The sequence below is a fragment of the Macaca thibetana genome, chromosome 1 (assembly GCF_024542745.1).
Source record: "Macaca thibetana thibetana isolate TM-01 chromosome 1, ASM2454274v1, whole genome shotgun sequence".
Classification (NCBI taxonomy): Eukaryota; Metazoa; Chordata; class Mammalia; order Primates; family Cercopithecidae; genus Macaca; species Macaca thibetana.
The window spans coordinates 20,114,595-20,137,113 of record NC_065578.1 but is presented as its reverse complement, the minus strand read 5'-3'; the positions used below and the strand labels follow the sequence as shown (position 1 = coordinate 20,137,113).

The window sequence follows — 22,519 nt, the reverse complement described above, 5'->3', positions numbered from 1 at the left end:
CAAGGTTCATCCAGATGAAGAGCCAGATTTAGGCTCTGTCCTTTCCCAATAAGATGACCTTGGGCCAGTCACGTTTCCTCTGTGTCCTCGGGAAATGGTGCTCCTCATTCACCTCTCAGAGCGTCTGAAGAGGAAGTGTCGACACAATGGGTGTGAAATGCGTGGGTTACGGGCCGGCGGGTAGCATTGGTTATGCGAAGTCCCCGCGGGGGGTCCTTATCCAACGGGTTCCATTCCGGTTAAGCGGTTCCTTACCCAGGAACCGGGGTTTCTCGCCTCGCCGCTGCCTCTCCGCCTCTGCGGGCAGGGCTCAGCGAACAGCCGACTCCGGGGCCATTACCATTGTTCTTCGAGGCTGGGCCGCAGTGAGGACTCCCGCAAGCCAGACCTCGCCTTTGGTCTCTCCCTCCGCCCCGCGCCCGCGCCGCTGTAAACCGGAGAAGCCCCTCTCACCGATCTTTGCCGAGGAAGCGAGTTAGCCCCTGAGCGCTCCCGAACGGCGGCCGAGGACGCACCCGAGCGTCTCCGAAGAATCCCGACCCCTCGCAGTCTCCGGAAAGAGCCGAAGAGGCTTCCCACCGTCGGCCTCCCGAGTCATTCCGAAAAAGCCCGAAGTTTTCCGAGCGGCCGTCCTGCCGGACTGCTGGAGGCGGCCACAGCGCCATGTTGGATGCTCTGCTCGTTGAGTGAAGAAAATCCGCCGGCATCGCCTAAGCCCCGCTACCGAGAAGGGCGCCGCTTCCCCCGGGGAGGGGGATAAAGATCCCCCGCCGCCGGCCCATGAGGATATTGCCGTGAAAGGTCCGGTCTCTCCGCCTCCTGCCCCCGCCGGGTCCGGCCCCCCCCCTGGGGTCGCGTTGTCACGGAGACCGGCAGCCGGTGGTGCTGGCCCGCGGGGCGGCTGCTGCTGCCGGCGGCGGCGGCGGCGGAGGCGGCGGCGGCGGCGGCGTCGGGCGTGTGTGACCGGCCCCGGCCCCCTCCTCCTCCTCCTCCCAGGCTCCCCCCAGCCCCCCGCTCCCGCCGCCTCCCCGGGTCTGCCCCCATCCCGCCCCCCCGCTGCCCCCGGCCCCTGCACCCCGCCGCGCCCGGTCCCGCTCTGGGGGGGTTGGTGGCTTCGCTTTGCCATGAGTTTACCGCAGAAACCGGCTCTGAAATCAGGCACAGCGACTGCAGCAGGAACCGGACCCGGCACCGGAGCGGCGGCGGCGGCGGCAGCAGCGGTACCGCCTCCTCACCCGGCGGCGGCAGCGGCGGCGGCAGCGGCGGCGGCGGCAGCGGCGGCGGCGGCGGCGGCCCCCCCTCCTCACCCGAACATCAGGGCCCTCCAGACCCAGGCGCCCCAACAGTATCCTTTTCACCTTCCTGTCGGCCCTTCGGTTCTCGTCATCGCAGCCCAGGGGACCCTCCTGTCGGCCGCCACAGCCCAGCCTGGAAAGGGGCAGCGGCTCAAGCCCCTGCATCGGGCTTGGCCGGAGCTTTTGGGGTGCCCCGGCAGCCGCACTGCGGGGGGACCCCGAGACCCTCAGCAATACTGTGAAAGCTAGCTCCACTTGGCCATGCTTCTGCAGCCCCTTTTAGAGCTTGGGGACCCTTCTCCCCTAAGGTGCCTTCCCCCTCTTTATTGGGCAGAATTTGCTTGGTGTCTGAGACCAACCTTGCAGGGAGGGCTTTTCTCTGGTGATTGTGAGGATTACACCCTTCTACTCACCTCCCCTCGGCTCCCCCTACAGCGGGACACGATGGGCTTCCCTAATTATTATTAGTACATAATAAACTTTATCGGTAAATTTCTTGTTTGAAACTAATCAGCTCGTTTCCGAGGTAAGTTGGATTTTCAGTCTAAGGTGAAAATGTACAGAAAGCAGTTCCTCTGGATAGTTTTTTTTAGTAATGGGAGAGTTGTGATGTGGTTTGTGGTAGATCGAGATCTAAGGAGGAAATGTGACGCCGGACGCTTCCCTGTCTTTGACCTTTTTAAAGGAAGAGGAAGTTCACTGACATTACCCATCACTCACAAAAGTCTCACTTCTTGGAAGATTTGCGTTAGGCTGAATATTTTTAATGGGCTTTGATTTACTCTTCATAGGCCTGATGATGTCTAGAGAGTTACCAGGGCTTCTGGAGGAAAGTCTAGTATTGAATGTTTATAATTTCATGTTATTTGCTCGATTGTAGAATTTTGGACAGCTTTGATTGAAAAGACTTGGTGATGGGGTATTTTAGTCAAAAACTAACCGGTGAAGGTAAAACGTTGAATTTATGAATTCCACGGAGATTTAGAAAGGTATTGCGTACCTGAGAATAACATTTCATCATGCATCTCCTCCTCCCTGCACCCACTGTATTTGTGTAAATCAATAATGATTGGATGTTAGATGTGTTGTTGTATTTGTGTCATCGTGTATTTGACTTTTAGAGATTGTAGGATGTTTGAGCAAGTAAGAAGCTAACTGCTGTGAGGTCCCCAGATTATTTCACAGTCTGTAGTTTGATTCTTGTCTGTATAGATTACTTTGAGAAGGGAAAGCATTCTCCCTTCTAGAGTCATTTCAGGTCATTGTTTTCTGCCAAGTGTCATTTTCTCTGTTCTTTAAATCTAGTTCATGTTTTTCAATCCAGGCACCATGGTGCAGTGTAAAGATAAATTCCTTTCCAGTGTGACGTGTGTACTGATTTCATAATGTTTTTATCCTGCGTGATTGTGTTCAATTAGGAATTGTTCAGCGATGAGAAGGTGTAGTGATAACTTAGCGTTGCTTGTGGAAAACCTGGTTAGTTTTGGTCAGTGTCTCCGGGGTTGGGGAAGGTTGGCTGGTTTGCCGACTTCAAGGCAGAGTTCAGTGTTGGATCTCTTAAACCTGTCTTTGCGTACTACTTTGTGAGTTTAAATTCCTTTCTAATTTCATGTTTTACCTTGATTGCCTATACTTGGTTAGGACTTTTAAGTTTCTGAATTGTGCCACTAAGTAAATTACTCATTACCTGCATCTTTGAGTTGTTTTGGTAATTAAACAGAAATGAAAGGAAACCCATAGTGGGTGTCCTTGATGTACAGAGTAGTAAGGACCGCAGTCCTGAATGTGACACTGCTTGGTGAATTTGGTGGCTTTTTAGGACACAAAGAGCTGTGTTTCAAGTATGCTTTTTCTCAGTGCATTTCATCGAAGGACTTATAAAAGCTCTGAGTTGGTTGCAACATTCAAGTAGTTAAAAACTGAAACTTAATTTTCTTTTGAATAAAAAGCAGCTGTTAAAGAGATAAATTTAAGTGTAATTTCCAGTGTAAATAATTTTAAACCAATTTTAGTTGAATGGAATACTTACTTTTGTGTGGCTTTAAGTTTTTACTTTGCCTCATGCCATTGAAGCTAAAATTAATCTTCCTCTTGACGTGTTTCACAGCTCTTATTATTTTCTGTTTGCTTTTACACACTGAAAGGTTACAATTGCTAAAAATAGAACATTTTATTGTATAAACAGTAAATGAAGTATAGGTTATAGATTTCATCAGAACATACCAGTGGTGAAGTGTTATCAACTGGTAATGGGGTATTGATTAAAAAAGGATTGAAATAGAGCAGTTCTGCTTTTCTATCCCGAGGGAGTATGGGCATTTGTATTTGACGCAAGTGGTCACTGTTCAATAAGTTGATAACATTTAAGCATCTTGGCAGGAGTGCATAGCTGGAGTTGCACTTTTCATGGCTTGAATAGATTTCCAGACCCTCAAAGTATGTGAGTATAGTTGTGTTTGCATTGAATTAATAAGTTCAGACAGTTTTATTTATTCATTTTTTGAGACAGAGTCTCGCTGTGTCGCCCAGGCTGGAGTGCAGTGGTGTGATCTCGGCTCACTGCAACCTATGCCTGCTGGGTTCAAGGGATTCTCATGCCTCAGCCTCCTGAGTAGCTGGGATTACAGCTGTGTGCCACCACGTCCAGGAAATTTTTTGTAGGGTGTGATCAGCGTCCCAAACTGCTGGAGTTACAGGCGTGAGCCACTGCACCTGGCCAGACGGTATTTTAAATTTGTAAAAATACTAGAAAGATTTGCATGGCACTATGTCCTTCATTTATACTTAGTGTTCAAGTGACAAATCAGAAATGAGGAGAAGTGTTAACATTAACGGATTTGAATGTAAACCGAAACGCTTAAAAGTAGTAATCAGTATTGCATGGCAGGGCCCATAAGGCCATTTCAAGTAGTGGCCTTTGGCTTAAAAGCAGCAGATGTTGGGGGCCTGGCAGAGGGCAGGCCAGGATGGCAGAGGCTGGAAAAAGAAAAACTCTGATATGAAAAGTGCTAAAGGAATGGCGAAATAGGCTTAGGGTTTTCATAACATAATCCAGCATGAAGTTTATAGGTTATGAAATTAGCTCTTTAAAATATTTGCCTTGAGATATGCTCACCCTAACTTTCCCATATGAGGTGCCAAGAGGCTCTGTGGAGAATCTTAACAGTGATTCTTAACCTTTTCTGGGTAACAAACAACTTTGACATTTTGATGAAAGCTATAGGGACCCTTTCCACAGAAAACTGTGCATACACAGAAACTGTTGCTTACATTTTTTTGGGGGGGCAGTTCTTGGCCCCCCTCTTAAAAGCCTAGCCCTTTAGATTGAAATTGCTCACCCTTCAGATAATTCAAGATAAATGAGTTTGAATTTAGGTATCCAAGTAGTTCTGACTTAAAAAGTACAACTTTGCAGTCTGTTATGAATACACAATGTTCTCTCTATATGGAAAGACTTCAGGGTGTAATTTCTCTCAGGGTTGCTGACACTTCTGGGGAGTCTAGTTACTGTTTTGGGGCAGCCAATATAGTTAAGAAAATCAAGCGGTGGGTTCTTACTAGGAGCTAAATTTGGGAAAGACCTGCATCAACCGGAAAATACCTCATGTTCTTAGCTAGTTTGTCATACATATATGACATATATATTAAAAACCACTATTCCTGTAATATTTTGGTATTAGAGTTTTCCTTTTTAATTTCTGTATTGATATTCAGTTTTATCTTACAGGCTGAAGCCAATAACATTTTCTGTCTTCTTTTTTGCCTGTCTACCAAAGCTAAATCTGAATAATTAATAATAGTATTTATTTATTGAGTTCCTACTATCCTGGGAGCCAGACGTGCATGATTTTATTTAATTCCCAGGAGAACTTTAATAAGGTAGTAGGTATTGTCCGTATTTTATAGGTGAGGAAACTGAAGTGCAGAGAAGTAATGTTTCCAGGGTTCTCCTAGTAGGTGGTGGTCTGTGATTCAGACTGGTATGACTGACTCCAAAGCCCATGAATGCCTTTTTTACTATGCTTGGCTGTTTCTCCCCAAGCCTGTATGTGGGAATGGGAGGAAGAATACTCTCCTCTATTTGAGAGCCAGGGGAAGGTCCGTATACAGAAATGAGGTTCTGTGGAGTAATCTAGAACACAGTGATACTGTACTTTGTTTTAATTAGTTAATAGTCACATACTGCTAGACAAGTAGGTTATCTTTAACTTATTGAGCCTTAAGACATAGGCCTTTGGTTCAGTGCATGTTCCTGCTTGTTCAGAAGTTAGCAAGGCCTCAAGCAGAATACCGTTATAATTAGCAATTAGAATTGTGTAGCTCATTTAGTGGCCAGCAGTCTTTCTGCTCCTAAGCCCTACCATCAAGAAAACGTCATATATTGAGTACAGATCCTCCTATAGGAGGACAGAGGGCAACAGATACAAGATGGAGATAAGGAAGAAAGTTACTCAGATGCCTGAGTTCCAGCTCAGCTGCTGCTACTTCCTGTCCTAGGTTTATGGGTTTCAGAGGGAAGTATTTTCTGTACCTGATCTTAGCTAGAAAGTCAAGAAGTGATCAAAGTGAAGTATTTTCTATCAAACCATGAGAGTTTAAACCAACTTAGGACTGATGCGTTGATTTTCCATATTGGGGTTTCTGAAAACCTTTTTGATTTATTATTATTATTATTTTTGAGACAAGAGTCTTGCTCTGTCACCCAGGCCAGAGTGCAGTGGTACGATCTCAGCTCACTGCAACCTCCATCTCCCGGGTTCAAGTGATTGTCCTTCCTCGGCCTCCTGAGTAGCTGGGATTACGGGTGTGTACCACCATGCCTGGCTAATTTTTGTGTTTTTAGTAGAGACTGGGTTTCACCATGTTGACCAGGCTGGTCTTGAACTCCTGGCTTCAGGTAATCCGCCTGCCTCAGCCTCCCAAAGTGCTGGGATTACAGGCATTGAGCCACTGCACCCGGCCTTGATCTGGTGAAACCCGGTCTCTACTAAAAATATAAAAATTAGCCGGGTGTGGTGGCGCCTGCCTGTAATTTCAGCTACTTGGAAGGCCGAGGCAGGAGAATCGCTTGAACCCAGCAGGCAGAGGTTGCAGTGAGCCAAGATTGCACCACTGTGCTCCAGCCTGGGTTACAGAGTGAGACTCCGCCTCAAAAAAACAAAACAAAACAAAACGAAATCAAAGGTCTTCTAGAAAATGTTTGAAAACCACATCTTTTTTTTTTTTTTTTGAGACCGAGTCTCGCTTTGTTGCCACGCTGGGGTATAGTGGCACGATCTTGGCTCACTGCAACCTCCGCCTCCTGGGTTCAAACAATTCCCCTACCTCAGCCTCCTGAGTAGCTGGGACTACAGGTGTGTGCCACCATGCCTGGCTAATTTTTTGTATTTTAGGAGAGACGGGGTTTCACCGTGTTAGCCAGGATGGTCTCTCTCTATCTCCTGACCTCGTGATCCGCCTGCCTCGGCCTCCCAAAGTGCTGGATTACAGGTGTGAGCCACTGCGCCCGGCCGAGAACCACGTCTTAAATCAATGGAGAGGATTCCTGTAATCCCGACACTTTGGGAGGCCGAGGTGGGCAGATCATGAGATCAGGAGATCGAGACCATCCTGGCTAACACGGTGAAACCCCATCTCTACTAAAAATATAAAAAATTAGCTGGGCATGGTGGCAGGTGCCTGTAGTGCCAGCTACTTGGGAGGCTGAGGCAGGAGAATGGCGTGAACCTGGGAGGCGGAGCTTGCAGTGAGCTGAGATTGCGCTACTGCACTCTGGCCTGGGTGACGGTGAGACTCTGTCTCAAAAAAAAGCAACAACAACAAAATAAATAAAGGGAGAGCGTTGCCACATTTTGCCATTTATATTGAGGCTTTAATAGGTGTGGCAAGTTTATGAATTCATTAATTCAGCACCCACTGTGTGCTGCTACACTAAGTGCTAGATGTAGGATTGAAGAGCTAAGGTAGAAATATTTGCCCTCAAAGAACTTTGTCCTTTTGGGTAGAGGTGTGTAAACAAAACGTCATGAGGCAAGTACAGTGATAATTCTGCTGTGAGGGTAGTCTGGGGAAGGAGGAGTTAAGACTTTCTAAAAGAAGTTGACATCTCAGCTAAATTAGAAGAATGAATAAGAACCCAGGTTTACATAGCTTTCTCTTCTGCCGGCCTACTTTTCCCAATTCTGTTGCTGCTGCGTAGAGTTTTAACAAATGGATTTCAGTCACGTTTCAGGCCTTTTTTTTTTTTTTTTTTTCCTGAGACGGAGTCTCGCTCTGTCGCCCAGGCTGGAGTGCAGTGGCCGGATCTCAGCTTACTGCAAGCTCTGCCTCCTGGGTTTACACCATTCTCTTGCCTCAGCCTCCCGAGTAGCTGGGACTACAGGCGCCTGCCACCTTGCCGAGCTAGTTTTTTGTATTTTTTTTTTAGTAGAGATGGGGTTTCACCGGGTTAACCAGGATGGTCTCGATCTCCTGACCTCGTGATCCGCCTGTTTTGGCCTCCTGGAGTGCTGTCATTACAGGCTTGAGCCACCGCGCCCGGCTGCTTTTTTTTTTTTTTTTTTTTTTTTTTTTTTTTTTTTTGCTAGAGGAGATACCAGAAAAAGTGACAAACATGAGCTAAAAATTCAAAGTATTTTCTGTATCATAATCTGAGGAATTAGTGTATGAAAAGGAGCTACATATCTGATCTGATCTGTGGTTGGTCTGTTCCTGGTCTCCTTCCCACTGCATCTTATAATATCCTTGCCCTTTTGATACTAGACTTTGGCTTAGAAACAGTACTTGCTAGCCTTAAAATAGATTTACCTTGGTGTATTGAGAAGTGCACCTGATTTGGAGGCAAAAAAACCTGGATTTGAGTTTGGCTCTTTCATTGTAATAGATATCTTATCTTGGACTAACCATGCAACTGCTCCAGGCATTGGTTATCCCTTCTCTGAAATGTAGGGGCTAGACTCATTTATTCAGTGACCTTCTTGAATTATAATTGCTTATGATTGTCCTTTGAGATTTGTGTTATTCTTGCAAGTAGAGGGGAGGGATTTACAGAAACCAGTTAATGGTTTCTTTGTCTGATGGTAAGTGACATGTTTTTGTGGTGGCTTATTGATATTAGAAGATACTAACATGGGGCAGAGGCAAAGCGGTTTGCTCATATAAGCTGCTTCTGGTTTTAGGCTTGTTAATGTTAGATTCACCCAAAGAGATTGAAGCTCTCTGTAACTTTAGTGGTGAAGACTATAGTTAGTTGTGAGATAGTGTGAGACCATAAAATAAGGTTGCCATGGTCATTTGCTGGCTTGTTCTGGGTAATGATACAGTTAGTTCATTATGAGATACGAGGGAAAGTAAGTTCTGGAATAAACTCTTGTGGTACTGTGGTAAGACACAATCTATTTTTGCCTAAGGAATAATACTTTGAGCTAATATAATAGGAAACTAACTAGTTCCTGATTTTTAGCCACACATATGACTTTAAGCAATGGATAAACTGCAGCTGAGACTTACACAGATGAAATATTGCAGGCTCCCAAACGACTTCTGAATTCTCGAATGGCTTCCAGTTCTCTGGCTTGCTGCCAACCAAAAGGAATTTTTCAATCTCCTGTAGCTCAGCTGAAATTTGAGATAGTTAAACTATTTTAAGTGCATTTGAAATTTGTTGGTTTTTATGACTTACTTTTTTTTTTTTTTTTTTTTTTTTTTTTTTTAGGATTTTGCTCTGTCACCCAGGCTGGAGTGTCATCTTGGCTCACTGCAACCTCTGCTTCCTGGGTTCAAGTGATTCTCATGCCTCAGCCTCCCAAATAGCTGGGATTACAGGTGTGTACCACCACACCTAGCTAATTTTTGTAGTTTTAGTAGAGATGGATTTCGCCATGTTGGCCAGGCTGCTCTTGAACTCCTGACTTCAAGTGATCCATCCGCCTTGACCTCCCAAAGTTCTGGAATTACAGGTGTTAGCCGCTGTGCCCAGCCATGATCTTCATTAACTAGTAATTGTTCTGTACTTTTTTTTTTTGAGACAGAGTCTCTGTTGTCTAGGCTGGAGTGCAGTGGCTCAGTCTCGGCTCACTGCATCCTCTGCTCCTGGGCTCAAATGATTCTCTTCCCTTAGCTTCCTGAGTAGCTGGGATTATAGGTGCGTGCCATCATACCCATCTAATTTTTGTATTTTGGGTACAGGTGGGGTTTCACCATGTTGGCTAGGCTGTTCTCGAACTCCCGACCTCAAGTGATCTGCCCATGTCAGCCTCCCAAAGTGCTGGGATTACAGGCGTGAGCCCCGCACCCGGCCTGTTTTGTACTTTGTTGAACCCGCTGTGTGCTGCCTGACTCTTAGAAGACATTGAATTTTGTTAATAGAATGTAAACTCTATGAAGGCAGAGATTTTTGTTTGTTTTGTTCACTGTGGAATTGCTAGCATCTAGAATAGTGCTTGACAGAGAGTAGGCAGTCTGTAAATTTATTTATTTATTTTTGAGATGGAGTTTCACTCTTGTCGCCCAGGCTGGAGTGCAGTGGCACAATCTCAGCTCCCTTCAACCTCCACCTCCAGGGTTCAAGTGATTCTCCTGCTACAGCCTCTAGAGTAGCTGGGACTACGCACCACCTCTGGCTGATTTTTGTATTTTTAGTAGAGATGAGGTTTCACCCTGTTGGTCAAGATGTTCTCAATCTCCTCATCTTGTGATCCGCTCGCCTTGGCCTCCCAAAGTGCTGGGATTACAGGTGTGAGCCACAGCGCCTGGCCTGTAAATATTTATTAAGTGAAATGTTAAGTGCGTTGGACTTTGGGAATCAATTTGAAGATTAGTTTTAGGATTAATATAGATGGCATCACAACTCACTCACAGCATTCAGAGCTGCCCTCAAATTATTTTGCACTGATGTATAATTGAATTGAAAATAATTCTATAATTTTCTTTCAGATAGAATAGCATTGACCCAGTTTACAAAGCCATCTGAAGTGTCTGAGTTGTATTTGAAGTACATATAGATACTGAGGATTAGGGTTGGTATGAAGGCCAAAGAGGAACAACATCTGTAGTTAAATATTATTGTTAAAAAGTTATGATTATAAGAACAACATATAATTAAATGAGAATTTAGGAAAAATATAGAAAAGAGAAGTAAAAAATAGTAAAAAATCACTCATAATCTTATTAGTAGAGAAAACCACTTTTTTTTTTTTTTTTGAGACGAGTCTCACTCTTGTTGCCCAGGCTGGAGTGCAGTGGCGCAATCTCGGCTCACTGCAAGCTCCGCCTCCCGGGTTCACGCCATTCTCCTGCCTCAGCCTCCTGAGTAGCTGGGACTACAGGCGCCCACCACCACGCCTGGCTAATTTTGTTTTGTATTTTTAGTAGAGACGGGGTTTCACTGTGTTAGCCAGGATGGTCTTGATCTCCTGACCTCGTGATCCGCCTGCCTCAGCCTCCCAAAGTGCTGGGATTACAGGTGTGAGCCACCATGCCCGGCCTTTTTTTTTTTTTTTTTTTTTTTTTTTTTGTGGGGGGACAGAGTCTTGCCCTGTTGCCCAGGCTGAAGTGCAGTGGCACAATCTTGGGTCACTGCAACCTCTGCCTCCCAGCTTCAAGCAGTTCTGCCTCAGCCTCCAGAGTAGCTGGGATTACAGGTGCGTGCCATTATATGCGGCTAATTTTTGTATTTTGGGTAGAGGTGGGGTTTCACTATGTTGGCCAGGCCGGTCTCGAACTCCTGACTTCAGGTGATCTGCCCACCTTGGCCTCCCAAGGTGCTGGGATTACAGGTGTGAGCCACCGTGCCTTGCCACTCTTTTTAAGAGACAGGGTGGTCATGTCTCACTACAGCCTTGACCCCCTGGGCTCAAGCAATCCTCCCACCTCAGCCTCCCAAGGAGTGGGGACCGGACCACAGGTGTGTGCCACCACGCCCAGCTAATTTTTTTGTAGAGATGGGGTTTTGCCATGTTACCCAGGCTGGTCTCAAACTCCTGGGCTCAAGCCACTTGCTCACCTTGGCCTCCCAAAGTGCTGGGATTATAGGCATGTGTACCACTTTTAACATTTTGGTGTATTTCTTTCCTGATTTTTTTTTTTCTGTGGATTTTGATATTCGTGGACATACATTTTTGTAACATAAAGTCAGATTGTGTACATAGTTTTGTATCTTGCTTAATTTGCTACCTAAGTGTCTGCCATGAAAAGTACTTTTTTTGGCCAGGTATGGTGGCTCATGCTTGTAATCCCAGTACTTTGGGAGGCTGGAGCAGGATGATCACTTGAGTTTAGGAGTTTGAGACCAGCCTGGGCAACACAGTGAGACCCCATCTCTACTAAAAATTAAAAAATAGTTTGCCAGGAGTGGCAGTGCATGCCTGTAGTCCCCACTACTCAGGAGGCTGAGGCTGGAGGATTGCTTGAGCCCGGGAGGTCAAGGCTGTAGTGAGACCTGATTTTGTGCCATTGCACACCAGCCTGGGTGAAAGGGCAAGACTCCAAAAAAAATAAAAAGAGGTACCTTTTTTTTTTTTTTTTAAATTGAGACAGAGTCTCACTCTGTCACCCAGGCTGAAGTGCAGTGGCACAATCTCAGCTCACTGCAAACTCTGTCTCCCGGGTCAAGCAGTTCTGCCTCAGCCTCCCGAGTAGCTGGGATTACAGGTGTCCTCCACCACGACCGGCTAATTTTTTGTATTTTTAGTAGAGACGGGGTTTCACCGTGTTGGCCAGGCTGGTCTCAAACTCCTGACCTCAAGTGATCTGCCCACCTCGGTCTCTGAAAGTGTTGGGATTACAGGCCTGAGCCACCGCGTCCACCCAAGAGATACTTCTTGAATAGTTTTATTCTATATCTACTTGGAATGTAAGTTAACTTTTTGTTTCTTTGGAATGTTTTTCTTGGGAATATTTTTTCACCTTTGGCTTTTAGCTTAGAAGTTATGACTGCACATTACAAAGGGGAGTGTTCAAACCTTTATCAATAAGTCAAACATCTTTTGAGTTGTTGTTCCTGTAATGTTTTGCGTTATTTACAAGAGTAAAACTCTGTGTAACATCACAATTTTTTTCCCATACAATTATTTACATTTCTTTATTATCCCTTTACGTTCATCTTTATATGTTCAAGTATTCTAAGTTTTTTAAAAAGGCTGGGAGCCACAGTCCTAATTTTTTTTTTTTTGTGATGGAGTCTCACTCTGTTGCCCAGGCTGGATTGCAGTGTTGCTGTCTTGGCTCATTGCATCCTCCACCTCCTGGGTTCAAGCAATTCCCCTGCCTCAGGCTCCTCAGTAGCTGGGATTATAGGCACCTGGCACCACCCCTGGTTAATTTTTGTATTTTTAGTAGAGGCAGGGTTTCGCCATATTGGCCTGGCTGGTCTTGAACTCCTGACCTTGGCCTTCCAAAGTACTGGGATTATAGGCATGAGCCACCGTACCTAGCCTGTTTATGTATTGACCAGGCTGGTCTCGAACTCCTGACCTCAGGTGATCCACCCGCCTCAGCTTCCCAAAGTGCTGGGATTACAGGCGTGAGCCATCGTGTCCAGCCTTTAGTTGGTTTTCAGGAAGTGTTAGTATCATAAGGAGTGATTGAAGGAAGGAGGAAAAGACCACAGGGATTCATGTGGGATAAGGGAAAGAGGATTGAAGTGTGGGAACAAACAGAATTTTGGAATAAGGAGAGCGAATTAAGTGGAAATAGGAAATGAATACAGCCAGTTTTAAACCAGAATACTATTTTTACATTGAGAATGGAAAGGACCGAACCTTGAAGGGACATAAGAAAGGGTAAATGAGATGATTCCTGACCTTTTTTCTGGGTCCTAGTAATTACTATATAAGAAGTAGAACTTGGTCAGAGAACTTCACCAGGTGCGGTGGCTCATGGCCTGTAATCCCAGCACTTCAGGAGCCCAAGGTGGGTGGATTGCTTGAGTTCAGGAGTTTGAGACCATCCTGGATGACATGACAAAACCCTGTCTTTAAAAAAATACAAAAATTAGCCAGGTGGAGTTGCAGGTGCCTGTAGTCCCAGCTACTTGGGAGGCTAAGGTGGAAGGATTGCTTGAGCCTAGGAGGTTGAGGCTGCAGTGAGCCATGATTGCACTGCTGCCTTCCAGCCTGGGTGACAGAGTGAGACCCTGTCTCCAAAACCCCCCCAAAACAAAAAAAAACCCTTAATTCATTTATTTATTTATTTGTTTATTTATTTATTTTTGAGACAATCTCGCTCTGTCGCCCAAGCTGGAGTACAGTGGTGCGATCTCCATCTCAGCTCACTGCAACTTTTGCATCCCAGGTTCAAGCGATTCTCATGCCTCAGCCTCCCGAGTAGCTGGGATTACAGGTGCATGCCACCACATTGGGCCAATTTTTGTATTTTTAGTAGAGATGGGGTTTCACCATAATTGGCCAGGCTGGCTTCAGACTCCTTACCTTAAGTGACCTGCCTGTCTCAGCTTCCCAAAGTGCTGGGATTACAGGCATGAGCCACTGTGCCCAGCTTATTCATTTTTTTGGATGGGGTCTGGCTGTGTCTCTCAGACTGGAGTGCAGTGGCACAATTATGGCTCACTGTAGCTTTGACCTGCTGGGCTCAAGCAGTCCTCCTGCCTCAGCCTCTTGTGTACCTGGGACCACAGACACACTCCCCTATGCCTGGCTAATTTTTGAGTTTTTTTTTTAGAGATCTCAGTTTGTTCCCCAGGCTGATCTCAAACTCCTGGGCTCAAGGGATCCTCTCGCTTTGGTCTACCAAAGTGCCGGGATTACAGGTGTGAGCAATTGAGCCTGGCATGGAAATATGAATTTTTAAAAGGAAAAAAAAAGAGTTTAAGACTATAGTCGGGGTTTGGATAGGCAGAGGAGGGTGGATTATGATGAGTGGGTGATCAATATGAACAAAAGATTTGGGCTTGAAGCAAGTGTAATGTATGCTGTCTTCTAAGGATTTGGATCTGTGTGCTTGGAATGGAGGATTCTCATGGTAGAATATTCAAGATAATGGATTCAGATTCTAGAGCATTTTGAATAAGAGGACGTTAGACTTCAGCTGTGTGAAACCATTACTTTCTTTAAAAACAGCTTTATTGAGATGTAGTCCACATGTCATACAAGTCACCCATTTAGATTGTATAATTCAGTGGTTTTGAGTATATTCAAAACTAGTTGAGAATTGTACAACTACCATCACAATTTTAGGATATTTTTGTCACTCCCCAGAGGAATCTGTTTGACTCCCCGTTTTCCCCCAATTCTCCCTGCCCTGGGCAAGTCCAAGTCTATTTTTTACTTCTATATATCTGCCTATTTTGAACTTTTTACGTAAGTGGACGAATGTTTTTTTTTTTTGTGATTTGTTTCTCTCAGCATAATGTTTTCAGGGTTCATCTGTGTTGTAACCATGTATTAGTACTTCATTTTTAAAATTGTTGAATAATATTCCATGTACCATGGACGTTTGGGTTTTTTCAACTTCTTGGCCTTTGGATAATTAATAGCCAAAAAGTTGGATAAAATTTCTGGCTCTGAATGATGTTGCTGTGAACATTCATGGACGTTTTTATATAGATGTTATGTTGCAATTTCTGTTGAGTATATACGTTGGGGTATAGTTGCTGGGTTATATGAGGTAACTCCATGTTTAACATCTGGAGGAACTGCCAAAATGTTTTCCAAAGTGGTTGCACCATTTTATGTTCCTGTCAACAGTGTATGAGGATTTCAGTTTTTCTGTATCCTTGCCAACACCTGTCATTATCTGTCTTTTTGATTATAGGCCATCCTACTGGGTGTAAAGTGGTATCTCATTGTGGTTTTGATCTGCATTTCCCTGATGGCTGATGGAGTTGAGCGTGTTTTTGTGTGCATTTGGCCATTTGTCAGTTACGGAGAATTATCTATACAGCTCCTTTGCCCAGTTGTTAATTGGGTCATATGTCTTTTTATTGTTGAGTTGTAAAGAGTTCTTTATATATTCTGAATATAAGTTGTTTAACAGATATAGGATTTGCAAGTATTTTCTCTCATTTAGTGGATTATCTTTTCATTTTCTTGAGGTCTCTCTCTGTCACCCAGGCTGGAGTGTAATGGCACAATCAGATCTCACTGCAGCCTCGAACTCCTGAGCTCAAGGAGCCCTTCCACCTAAGCTTACCAAGTAGCTGGGACTAACTGAGTGTGTGCGCCACTACCCCCAGCTACTTTTTGTATTTTTTGTAGAGATGGGATTTCACCATGTTGCCCAGGCTGGTCTCCAACTCCTGGGCTCTAGTGATCTGCCTACCTTGGCCTTCCTAAATGCTGGAATTATAGGTGCAAGCCACCACTCCTGGCTAGTTTTTTATTTTTGGTAGAGACAGAGTCTCACTGTGTTGCCCAGTCGTGTCTCAAACTCCTGAGCTCAAGTGATTCTCCTGCCTTGGCTTCCCAAAGTGTTGGAATTACAGGCATGAGCCACCCCACCTAGCCTTGCATGTTAAGGTTATATAATCCATTAAGTGCTTGAAATTTAGTGAGGTGTGCTATTTATAAAATAAGGCCTATTGGATAAATGAACTTTGACCATTTCTGTCCTTTTTTATGCCCAGAAAACAAGTGTTGCCTGCTTTTGTCATTAAGATAAATTACTATTAAGCAGCAATAGTTTTGTAAAACAAAGTATAAGCATTTGACTATTTTGCTGTCCTGTGAATAATTGAAATTGTGTGTTACAAATTCTTAGGTTTTTGGATTTTGCATAGGGTTAGTTCTGTCAGGTTAAAATTGGTTGTTGATTGATATGAGGTTATACTCTCAGGCTATTCTAATGTATATGTTATTATAAAGAAACAAAATTGGGGCGGGGCACGGTGGCTCACACCTGTAATCCCAGCACTTTGGGAGGCTGAGGTGGGCGGATTACCTGAGGTCAGGAGTTCAAGACCAGCCTGGCCAATATGGAGAAACCCTGACTCTACTAAAAAAATACAAAAATTAGCCAGTTGTGGTGGCACATGCCTGTAATCCCAGCTACTTGGGAGGCTGAGGCAGGAGAATCTCTTGAGCCCGGGAGGCAGAGGTAGGCTACGGTGAGCTGAGATCATGTCACTGTTCTCTAGCCTGGGCTACAGAGCCAGACCCTGTCTCAAAAAAAACCAAACAAACAAAAAACAAAATTGGGAAATACTGCTTAATCTCTTGTCTAGCGGGATTCTTTTTGCTATTTAGGAAAAGACCACATTAAAGAAGAGGTTATTTTGTTACCTTTAGGTGTAATAAAAAGTTTGTTTTGGGTAAAGACTTTCCACAAAAAAACTCTTCAATTACTTGAAATTGGGAAGTGGGAATGAGTGGAGTTGCTGATTTTGTAAGATTATATCTGCTTTAGGTTTTAAATTATTATGCATGTCTCTAGCTTAGCTCTTACTCAATATTCAAAGGAAGTAGGTCTTAATTAGTCCATGTATAATTTTAATGGCATCAAGTACCTAATTAATATTGTTGAATCTTTGAGGCTAATGTAGTCAGCTGATACTCCCAGTATTACATTGTTGATCTTTTTCAGAAATATTAGAATTTGGAAGTGGTCCAACTTCCTGGAATAAATGCTGTTTCAAAAGCAGACTACAGAGCACTTGACCTTAGCTTTTTACCTTTTATATTGTGTGACTGAGTGAGTGTATTTAAATGTGGTACATTTTAGGTAAGGCAATGAAAGCTGAATGCGGCTCCAGAATGTCACTGATTTCATTCTTGATCTTCATTAGAAAAATCATAGTTAAAGGATCCAAATATAAGTATGCATTAGCTTATTTTTCCTTTACACATAATAGACACTTAGTAAATTTAAAAAGAAATGTCTTTGAAGGGTGCCACCAAAAACCAATGATTTTTCTAAGCTGGAAAGGAGTTTGGGGATTTTTCTGGTTCAACTTTCTGCCCCCTCTCCTGCCTTTGTTCCAGAGGCTGAGGGGAGGTGAGGGAAACTTGCCTAACCATAAAGTTCATGCCATCGCAAGGTTATTTGAGGTCTTTAACAACACTGACCAGTGACCTACTAATAGATCCTGTTTCTCCTGTAATGGTCTTGGTTTGGATAGTAATTTATATGGATACCCCTACCTGGTAACCATTACATGGCTTAGACAATTAGGAATCAATCTTCCTTCCTCCCTCCCTCCCTCCCTCCCTCCCTTCCTTCCTTTTCTGTCTTTCTCTCTCTCTCTCTCTCTCTCTTTCTTTCTGTCTGTCTATTTATTGGAGATGGAGTCTTGCTCTGTCCCCCAGGCTGGAGTGCAATGGTACCATCTTGGCTCACTGCAACGTCTGCCTCCCAGGTTCAAGCGATTCTCCTGCCTCAGCCTACAGAGTAGCTGGCATTATAGGTGTGTGCCACTACACCCAGCTAAGTTTTGTATTTTCAGTAAAGACAAGGTTTCTCCATGTTGGCCAGGCTGGTCTCGAACTCCTCAAGTGAACCTGCCTCGGCCTCCCAAAGTGCTGGGATTACAGGCGTAAGCTACTGTGTCCCGCCTTTTTTTTTGTTTCCATGGCGACTTGCTCAGTTGCCCAGGCTGGAGTGCCATGGTGTGATCTCAGCTCACTGCGACCTCCTCCTCCTGGGTTCAAACGTTTCTCCTGCCTCAGCCTCCAGAGTAACTGGGATTATAGGTACCTGCGACCACACCCGGCTAATTTGTATTTTTAGTAGAGACAGGGTTTCTCCATGTTGGCCAGGCTGATCTCGAACTCCTGACCTCTGGTGATCCGCCTGCTTTGGATTAGTTTAGATATCATTAATTTATTATAAAAGACTTGAAAATTATTTACATGATGAATGATTTTAGAACTTTAGTGGAATGGGCAGCTTCACATTGATGCCATTTCAGTAGTGATTTATTTCAGTTTACATACTTTCCAAGAGTATCACCATCTCTAAATGAATAATCCTTGTCACCTAGAGCTGCTTTGGCACCTCTAAATTCTGGAAGAACTTTATCTCCAACTTTTTTTTTTTTTTTTTTTGAGACGGAGTTTTGCTCTTGTTGCCCAGGCTGGAGTACAGTGGCGTGATCTCGGCTCACCGCAACCTCTGCCTCCCGGGTTCAAGCAATTCTCCTGCCTCAGCCTTCTGAGTAGCTGGGATTACAGGCACTCGCCACCATGGCTAATTTTTGTATTTTTAGTAGAGTCGGGGTTTCACCATGTTGATTAGGCAGGTCTTGAACTCCTGACCTCAGGTGATCCACCTGCCTTGGCCTCCCAAAATGCTGGGATTACACTGGCACATGAGCCACCATGCCTGGCCTGTCTCCAACTTTTACATTGACTGGTTGAATCTCTCTCTATCCTTTCGTTCAGAGCCTGATCCAGCAGCTACTGCTGTTGCTTGCCATACTTTTCTTTGAGATTTTTCTGAAAGAATTATGCTTCCTTTGGTTACGATTTCAGTGGCACTTGTTTTTCTTTTTTTTGAGATGAAATTCTGCTCTTGTTGCCCAGGCTGGAGTGCAATGGTGCGATCTTGGCTCACTGCAACTTCCGCCTCCCGGGTTCAAGCGATTCTCAAGCCTCACCCGCCTAAGTAGCTGTGATTACAGGCATGCGCCACTATGCCCTGCTAATTTTGTATTTTTAGTAGAGGTGGGGTTTTGTCATGTTGGCCAGGCTGGTCTTAAACTCCTGACCTCAGGTGATGCACCCGCCTCAGCCTCCCAAAGTGCTGGGATTATAGGCATGAGCCACCAGGCCTGGCCGGCACTTGTTTTTCAACCAGTGCTCAAAGAGGAAGAAACTTATTTTTTGAGACAGAGTCTCTCTCTCTTGTCCAAGCTGGAGTGCAGTGGCGCGATCTGTGCTCACTGCAGCCTCTGCCTCCCGGGTTCAAGTGATTCTGCTGCCTCAGCCTCCTAAGTAGCTGAGATTACAGGCGTGTACTATTGCTTCCGGCTAATTTTTGTATTTTCAGTAGAGATGGGGTTTCACCATGTTGGTCAGGCTGGTCACGAACTCCCGACCTCAAGTGATCCGCCCACCTTTGCCTCCCAAAGTGTTGGGATTACAGACCTAAGAAACTTTCTAAATGCTTTTCCTGCCATGACTCCCAGCACTACAGGTCCTGCTCTGCTCTCATACTGTGCTGGAAGGAGAGACCCCGATGTCCTTTTTCTGTTTCAGGATTCTAATTGCATTTTGTTATTTCTCTTTATTCTCTTACGGTTTGTAACTATTTCTGTGACTTTCCTTATGTTTTGTGACTTTGACACTTTTGAAGATTACTGATCCATTGTTTATAGGGTATGCCTCAGTTTGGATTTGTTTGATGTTTTCTCATGAATGGGGTGAGGTTATGCATTCCTTCTCATTGTCCCATATCAGGAGATTCATGATGTCAGGACGATGATGCTTACCTTGACTACTTGGTTAAGTTGGTGTCTTGAGAGTCTTTCTATTGTGGAGTTATTTTCTTTCCTTTTGTTGTTCATAAGTATCTTGTGGGAGATACTTGATGAGTTTGCAAACAATGTTAAAGTCTTCTCAAACTTTGGTTCTCAATTTTAGCAACTGGTGGAGCTTGTCTGCAAAATTTATTGCTTTTGTGGTTGCCTAACTGTGACTTTCTATTTCACTCTCTCCTACATTTATTGATTGTAATTCTATGAGGAAGAGCTTTCTTTCCTCCATTTGTTTATTTATTATTCATATCACTATGGACTCGTGGGTATGTATTTTATTTTATGGGTTAAAATCTAGTAACTGTCATTGTTTTGTTACTCAGATTGTTCTAGCTTTGGCCATCAGGAATTCCTTTAGGTTGATTTCTGTGTTCTTTCAAGAAGCCATCATCTTTTTTTTGTTTGAGTTGGAGTTTTGCTCTTGTTGCCCAAGCTGGAGTGCAATAGCGCAATCTCGGCTCACTGCAACCTCTGCCTCCCAGGTTCAAGCGATTCTCCTGCCTCAGCCTCCTGAGTAGCTGGGATTACAGATGTGCGTCAGTACTCCCGGCTGATTTTTTTTTTTTTTTTTTTTTTTTTGAGACGGAGTCTCGCTGTGTCTCCCAGGCTGGAGTGCAGTGGCGTGATCTCGGCTCACTGCAAGCTCCGCCTCCCAGGTTCACGCCATTCTCCCGCCTCAGCCTCCCAAGTAGCTGAGACTACAGGCGCCGCCACCACGCCCGGCTAGTTTTTTGTATTTTTAGTAGAGACGGGGTTTCACCATGTTAGCCAGGATAGTCTCGATCTCCTGACCTCGTGATCCACCCGCCTCGGCCTCCCAAAGTGCTGGGATTACAGGCGTGAGCCACCGCGCCCGGCCTTTTTTTTTTTTAAATTTTTATTTTTAGTAGAGACGGGGTTTCTCCATGTTGGCCAGGCTGGTCTCGAACTCCTGACCTCAGGTGACCTGCCCACCTCAGCCACCCAAAGTGCTGGGATTACAGGTGTTGAGCCAATTCGCCTGGCCTTTTTTTTTTTTTTTTTTTTTTTTTTTTTTAAATGAGACAGGGTGTTGCTGTGTTCCCCAGGCTGGAGTGAAGTGGCTTGATCACGGCTCGCTGTGACCTCAACCTCCCTGGCCCAAGAGATCTCCCACCTCAGCCTCCCGAGTACCTGGGACTATAGGCACGATGGGCGTGCACCACCATACGTGGCTAAATTTTTTTTTTTTAGAGGAGTCTTGTTCTGTCGCCCAGGCTGGAGTGCAATGGCATGATCTCGGCTCACTGCAACCTCCACCTCGCGGGTTCAAGCAATTCTCCTGCCTCAGCTTCCAGAGTACCTAGGATTACAGGCACCTGCCATCATGCCTGGCTAACTTTTTGTATTTTTGTAGAGTTGGGGTTTCACCATGTTGCTCAGGGGTTTCACCATGTGAGCCACCGTGCCTGGCACGTGGATAATTTTTCAATTTTTTGTAGAGATGGTCTTACTGTGTTGCCCAGGCTTGTCTCAAACTCCCAACCTCAGTTGATCTTCCGGCCTTGGCCTCCCAAAGTGCTAGGATTACAGGCATGAGCCACCATACCTGGCTTTTTTTTTTTTCTTTTAAATAATCTATTTTTAATGTATCAGCTGCCATTGGAGCCATAGTACCAAAGTGTGATCAGAAAATTAAGCTTTTTCTTGCATGCTATTTTTTTTTTTTGAGACGGAATCTCACTCTGTGTCAGACTGGAGTGCAGTGGCACGATCTTGGCTCACTGCAGCCTCCACCTCCCGGGTTCAAGTGATTCTTCTGCCTCAGCCTCCCAAGCAGCTGGGATTACAAGTGCGTACCACCACACCTGGCTGGGTTTTTTTGTGTTTTTAGTAGAGACAGGGTTTTGCCGTGTTGGCCAGTCTTGTCTCGAACTCCTGACGTCAGGTGATCTGCCCGCCTCGGCCTCCCATAGTGCTGGGATTGCAGGCATGAGCCACTGTGCTGGCCTTTTTTTTTTTTTTTTTTAAACCCTTGCTCTGTCACCCAGGCTGAAGCGAAGTGGTTTGATCATAGCTCACTGCAATCTCGAACTCCTGGACTCAAGGGATCCTCCCATTTTAGCCTCCTAAGTATCTGGGACTACAGGCACACACCACTGTGCCCAGCTAATTTTTAAAATTTTTGGAGAGATAGGGATAGGGGTCTCACTTTGTTGTCTAGTCTGATCGGAAACTCCTGGGCTTAAGCAATCCTCCTGCTTCGGCCTCCCAAAGTGGTGGGATTATAGGCCTGAGCCACTGTACTCAGCCCTTGTTTTTTTATTTTTAAGCTTTGCCAACATCTGAGTTTCCCAACAATCGTGTTCTTAATTCACGTTAATACGTTATTAGAGTTAAAAAGGATTCCTTCTTATATTGCAGATAAAAGAAGGAAGTGTGTAGAAGATTTTTTCTTTTTTTTTTTTTTTGCGCCTCAAATTTGAAAGGCCTTCTATCTATAGATTGTACTAGGACCTGCAGATCCAATGTCTTTACTCCTCATAGGTAACAATTTGATTTAGTGAGAAAATATAGGTATTTCTGTTTTTGAGTTTTGTTAACAGCAAATTGTTTAGATGGGATTAAAGGCCCCAAATGTACTCTAGTTATCTTTGTGGAACCCATGGATGAACACCGAGAGAGAGAGAGAGAGAGAGTGTGAGTGTGTGTGTGTGTGTGTGTGTGTGTGTATGTACGTGTGTATACTCAAACCATTGGACTCAAACTCAGATGATTCTACTGCCTCAGCTTCTTGAGTAGGTGGGATTACAAGTGTGTGCCACTGTGCCTGGTTTAT

General features: G+C 44.7%; 1 protein-coding gene across 19 annotated transcripts in view; it reads left to right on the top strand.

The window, feature by feature from the left end:
• The first annotated feature begins 201 nt into the window (after positions 1-201).
• The window catches only part of EIF4G3 (eukaryotic translation initiation factor 4 gamma 3), a 374,608-nt gene continuing 352,290 nt past the window's right edge, over positions 202-22,519 (top strand). For 3 of the 19 annotated variants that reach the window (XM_050789752.1, XM_050789751.1, XM_050789750.1), the window contains exon 1: positions 1,480-2,878. In XM_050789752.1, coding sequence (XP_050645709.1) covers positions 2,727-2,878 — 152 coding nt within the window. In that variant the 5' untranslated portion in view covers positions 1,480-2,726. Of the gene's footprint in view, positions 802-1,158; positions 1,346-1,478; positions 2,879-22,519 lie in introns of those variants that run through there. The other 16 variants (XM_050789766.1, XM_050789763.1, XM_050789758.1 and 13 more) reach the window with 11 other exon arrangements.